This window comes from Mustela lutreola, chromosome 4 (assembly GCF_030435805.1).
Source record: "Mustela lutreola isolate mMusLut2 chromosome 4, mMusLut2.pri, whole genome shotgun sequence".
In the NCBI taxonomy this organism is placed as follows: Eukaryota; Metazoa; Chordata; class Mammalia; order Carnivora; family Mustelidae; genus Mustela; species Mustela lutreola.
This window is the reverse complement of record NC_081293.1, coordinates 190,952,376-190,958,089: the sequence shown is the minus strand read 5'-3', so window position 1 is coordinate 190,958,089 and position 5,714 is coordinate 190,952,376. Positions and strand designations below refer to the sequence as shown.

The following is a 5,714-nucleotide window of genomic DNA, read 5'->3' as shown; positions in this document are numbered from 1 at the left end:
TGCCTGTCTCTTAATGACTCTTTCTTGATACGTTCTATGCCTAGAAGTCAGAAAAAATAAGAGGAGAAAAGGCCAAGAGAGTTCCACAGACACAAGAAAAGGAGAGAACCAATGATTGCTAAACTAGTGGGCCACGGGTCCAGCAATCAAACGAACCAGTAAGAGACAAAAGGGCTTCAGCTAAGTCTCAGAAAACTGCCCCCCAGAGTTTTCAGGATTTTATTATTACTTTTATTGTTGCTACTCCCTTCCCCTAATGTGCTGTCCCAAGCAGAGTCAGGAGAGGTGCAAGAGAGAGAAGGGCATGGGTCTGGTGTCTCAGGCTCTGGGAGATGGAGCTCAGAGAGTGGGGAGGCAGTCAGGCTGTGGCAATGGGTAGTTGGAAGGCCAGTGCCAGGCTCTCTCAGGTGCTGCATCCTGAAGTGAAGAGTCATGGGCCAGAGTCAGGAAGCCACGCATATGCCTCCTTTGGGAGCAGTGACCTGGAGCCCAGTGGGGGGAGAGGGTCAGTAAGCTATCATGAAGCGGAGGTAGATATCTAGGTCCTCATCCAGGAACCAGGCCACCACCTCAGCCTCGACGTCCCTCATAAAAAAACCATGATGCTGGCCAGATTGAAGCAGAAGGCTAGGTCCAATAGGTGGTCACGAAGAGCTGTTGTGTCTGATGTCCTGTCATCTTCTTGCTCGGTCATATCCACATTCTGCCACATCTCACCCTCTGAGGAGGCCACAAAGTGCTCTTCAAAGTACTCTTGATCCTGGTCTGGAACAGCGGAGAGGGGAAGGCACTGAAGGGGCTGATCCTAACCTGCCCCACCCTGACCCCAATCTGTGCCAGAAATGGGACAAAGTTAAGAGAATCTGGGAAGAGGTTAGGGCCTGGAGCTTTAGCCCAGTTGTGCAGACCCTATCCTTGACCAAGGAGGTGATGCTCCATCGAGAGGTCTCTTCCCATCTGTGTTCAACCACAGTACACACATCCCATGTCCACCTCAAACTGTCTCCTCCAAATTGCATTACACCATTCAGAGATGGAGGGACCGCCTTGGAGAAGGACAGAGACCAGAGACTCTTCTCAGACAAATGCATCTATGCCCACACACACACAAGACACATGCACTTTTGGCTAGCCTGTGGTGCGCCCCTGTATATGGCCCTTGTCAAGAACCCTGCTCTAAACCTTTTACCCAACCCTTCTACACTACAATAACAGGGGACTGGAGTCTACTCTCCCACAACCTGAACCTATCTCGGGTTTCATTCCAGCCTGATAAGTAGTGGGGGACTGACTCCAAAGAGATCTAATCCTTAGCTCCAGACGCCATCCTCTCTCCTCTACCTACCTGTAGAGGGTATCTCCTCATTCTGACTCTTCTCGTTGGGGTCCAAGTTGCCTTTCTGAGGCTTTACCCCCTTGACCCGCAGCAGCAGCAGGATGGTGGCCAGGAATGCTGCCCTGCAGAGCTGGGAGCCCAGGGAATTCATGGGCCTGCCCATCAGCTGCTTTTGGCCCTCCCTACTCCCCAGTTCCCAGCCAGCTCCCCCACCTCCCTCCCTTGTCCCTGTCCTAGCCCTTACCACTTCCCAGCACCGTTTTCTTCCCTTCCCTTCCATAGGACCTTTGACTTCATGAGCTTTGTGACATCACAGCCATGGCCTGCCCCTCATTCAGGTAATTAGAGAGTTCCATTGCCAAGCAAGAGAGTAGTGAGTAGCTAGCAGCAGATAGCACAGGCTTCTAGGATGATCATAGTGGGTCATCCTGTCGAGAGCAACCAAATGATGAAGAGTTTGTGAACTTTCACATCCATTTTTTGAGGAGATCCTCATAACAAGTGGGACTCAAAGTCATAGGATCATCATACCCATTATACAGATGAGGAAACTGAGGTTCACAAAAGACATGACTCTTGCCCTTAGCATCACCCAGACAATAGGGGCAGAGCAGGACCCTTGACCACCTTTTTTCATTCTAGACAACACCTCTTCCTCTCTTCCATGTGGCCTTTCTCCAAGGAAAGTGGCTTATAGAGGCTGAGGCCCAGAGAAGATGTGATAATACTGAATCCTGAAGTCCTGGGCCATACATGAAACTCAAGGCCATCAAACATGAGGGAGGTGGAGAGGCACAAATGGAGGGGGAGGAAAGCGTACATGAGGGGTATGTGTGTATATGAGACACAGAACAGGGTGTCCTGTACCCAAGCAGAAACCATTCCTTCACTCCTAACCTTCCCCTAGATTTTCTTCTCCCTGAGTCTTTGCCCTCTTGTACTGGTAGACTTAAACCCCCCTTCTCTAGTTTTATATAGCCTCTTATATAATTCTCAGACACAAAGAAAAAGTTGTTAGAGGCTCATTCTCAAAACTCCTTGCTCGATAGAAGTAGAGTCTTTAGAGAAGAACCAGTGTGGCAGAGAGGTGAGGATCCCAAAGAACAGATCTCAAGGAACCTGCCTCAGTGCCCCAGGCCCACCATGCCCATGAACCTGGTGAATACAGACATGTTGGCAGTAATGGGCTGTGGCTAAACACTTCCTGGAGCAGAGATGGTTGGGATGGGGTGGGCTGGGGTGGGGTGAGCTTGGGAGTCAGAATGAAGACCTGCTTGGACAACCACAAATCAGGGAAGGCCATGAGCTACATGAGGGGCCCTGGGGCAGGTGGGAGGAGATTGTGGGCACACCTGAGCTATCACAATTAGCTCACGCCACTCCTGAGGCCCATGCATCCCATACCTGAGTGAACCACCAAAGGCATAGGCTGGGCCATGTGCAGAAACATGTGCCCTTTTTGGAGAAGAGAATTACAGACACAGGAGTGTGAGTGGAGACTCCTTCCCACAGATGGACCCCACCTTCCTGCTGATCCAGGCCAGGCGACTTGGTGACTGGGGAGTGGTACAGGAGGTCACTTGATGGTGGGGGAAGAAAGATTCAAGGAAGCAAGTGACCCTGCTCACCTTTACCTTGCACTCATTGACCTTCAGGTCCAGGAAACAATGCTTGGGTGGAAAAAAAAAATCACTAATCTGATTACTTTGCAGGGAGGAGCCTCTTGGTTCCCAGCAAAAAGAGAAGCCAATTCAGGCTCTGTGCGATTTGATGGGTGGGGGGTGGGGGGGGCAGCTGGGGGTGGTGCAGGCTGGTGTGGAAAGAACTGGGTTGTACTGACCACCACTCCTCGAATTTCCTCACCACCCGCCAGTCCTGCAGGAATTTAATTGTTTTTATTACAGAAGTATTTAAAAAGTAGGAAAAGCAGAAAGGGCTAATAATTTCACCATCCAGTGAAAATCACTGTTAATGTTTTAAAGTGTAGTATTTAAATCCTTTCCCTACATGGCTGTGCGGATGTGGAGTGGAAGAGTATTTCCTAGAAAATAGAGTCCAGGTATGATTCCTTTTCCTCCTCCTTATCATATCAGAACCATGAGGTTTGACTGCTTTGGGGACAAGGGGCTCTGGGACCTAACAGTGTAATGAGGGGCTCTTGGGCCATCATTGAGTCTCCCGAGACTGCAGGGAAGCTGTGACCTGAGGGAAAGGGGCCCTAGGTGTTTGTGTCCACAGAAGGCTGAGGGAGCATGAGGAAGGAGGAGGGAGAAGTAGGGCTGTGGTGGGGGATACGAGAAGGGCGGAGGAATGAAGGGAGGAAGCCAGAGGCAAGCAGCGAACTCCCCGAAGATTAGGCAGTAGACTTGACCTCCACACAGTCAAAAATCCCAGTGCAATTTTGGATTTCCCCAAACTTAACTACTAATAGCCTAATACTGACTGCAAGCCTTACCAAAAACATGAACTGTCAACTAACACATATTTTGTATGCTATATGTATTATATATTGCATTTTTATAGTAAAGTACACTAGAGAAAATTGTTAAGAAAGTCATATGGAAGAAAAAATATGTTTACAGTATTGTAGTGTCTTTATCAAAAACGATTCACATAGAAGTGGCCCCATGCAGTGGGCCTGGGCAAGTGAGAGGGTGGAGACCCAGAGGTAGGGACCCATTCCCCAGGCCCCCCTCTTCCCCCCCACCCCAGACCCAAGGACAGAGCACTTGGTGGCAAGCCCCCCTGCACCTGCTCTGTGCGGCTCTGACCGGGCAAGCCCCTCCCCACCCCCATGGCCTCCAGGATTAGCTTTATGGGCTGAGTGTTGCCTAGGCAGGCCGGCGCTCCTTTCTCTGCCAGCCCCCTGCTTATCAGCGCATCTACAACCCCCACCTCAACCTTATCTCACCGTCCATCTCCTTAGACTGGAAGTCCCAAGGCTTCAGGAGCCATTACCATCTCGCACTGCTCCAGCCCCCAGCAAAACAGAAAACTGCCCTACAAGGTCACCGCCTCCCGGTCCTGACTGGCCCCTCCCCACTCCCTGGGTGGAAGTGTGCTTCCTCTTTGTCTCCCGGCATCTCTTCCTTTCCTTATTTGTCTTCCTTTCAACTCTCCTCTTAAGGTCGTTTTGTCCATCCCTCAATCTTACACTAAAAGAAGCAGGGTCCCCTGCTCCTAAAGACCCCCAAGGGGGAGGTTCCCAGCCCATGTCTGCCCAAATCTCCCACATCTGTACAGGCAGAAGTCTTCCAAGAAACAATAAGTTGTGGCAGGTGATTTGGAGCTAAATTTCCAACTTTAAAGCCAGTTCTAGTTTTGCTACTAGCCATGGGCCATCACCACCCCCCCAGCTCTGTCTCCTCATTAGAATATAAAGAGAGCCCCCAACCTATCCCCATGTACATCCTTGGCCTCCCGAATAACTCCAATTTGATAACATGTATTTACAATCAGGAGAGAAATAGAACCCATCCTATCAGAAAGCAACACAAAAAGGATATCTGCCTTCAATCCTTTTGCCTACTCATTCCTAGGGAGAGTCCCAAGATTTCTCCATCCACCACCGTGGCTCAGCTCTTATGGTTCTACCTCTGGGCTCTACCCTGACTAGGTAGAAGCTGTGAGGGAAGGCAGAGGAGGGTAGCCAGGAAGTCCCTGGGAGGCGGGCTGTAGGGTTGAGGACAGAGACAACCCCAACACAGAGAAGCAGCACCTTAGGGCTTGGAGCCTGTGTGGGGAAGGAGAGCCAACCGTCCCCGGGCTCTTCCGATCATGCTTTAAGGGACTCCATGAGACAGCACAATCATTGGCCCAATTCTACAGATTGGAAGACTGAGGCCCAGAAAGCTGGCCTAATTGATCTGAATTCAAACGAGGACCTGCCTGATGGCTGAGCTGGAAGGCTTCACTTTCCTCCTGTCCTGTATCCCACTAAGCGCTCACCTAGCTTGGGGGGCCCGCCTTCTGGGCTCCATCCTGCTTCCCCTCTATTTTCTACTGCCTCACCTTTCCTCACATCCCCTGCCTAGGCTTCAGCCTCAGCCCACCGCCAGGAATGGAATTTCCTCGCTTCTCCCCTCCCAGCTCTTGGGTTCTGTGCCCCAGGGGCTCTGGAGAAAGAGCTCCTCCTCCTCCAGGTGAAGCTGCTGTCTCCTGACAAGGCCCCCGAGTACCCTCAGTGTGTGCAGGCGTGCGCATGCGTACACACACATACACACGCACACACACACACCCCACCCACAAGCAGCATGCTGCATACACAAGTCACACTGGAGATACTCCCAACCCCAAACAGACTCCGCCTCTTCCTCCGTTAAGGAGTCCCAGACTGGCTCCTTTTACCACATTCCCTAACCTGCCAGTGCCTGAAAGG

At 51.2% G+C, this 5,714-nt stretch overlaps 1 protein-coding gene across 1 annotated transcript; it reads right to left on the bottom strand.

The window, feature by feature from the left end:
• Positions 1-208: 208 nt before the first annotated feature.
• Positions 209-1,574, bottom strand: LLCFC1 (LLLL and CFNLAS motif containing 1). The gene is made up of 2 exons (XM_059172693.1): positions 1,346-1,574; positions 209-765 (listed from the first exon to the last, which is right to left on the bottom strand). The coding sequence occupies exons 1-2, from the start codon at positions 1,497-1,499 to the stop codon at positions 587-589; spliced, it is 333 nt and encodes a 110-aa protein (XP_059028676.1). The 5' UTR covers positions 1,500-1,574; the 3' UTR covers positions 209-586.
• Between the last annotated feature and the right edge of the window lie 4,140 nt (positions 1,575-5,714).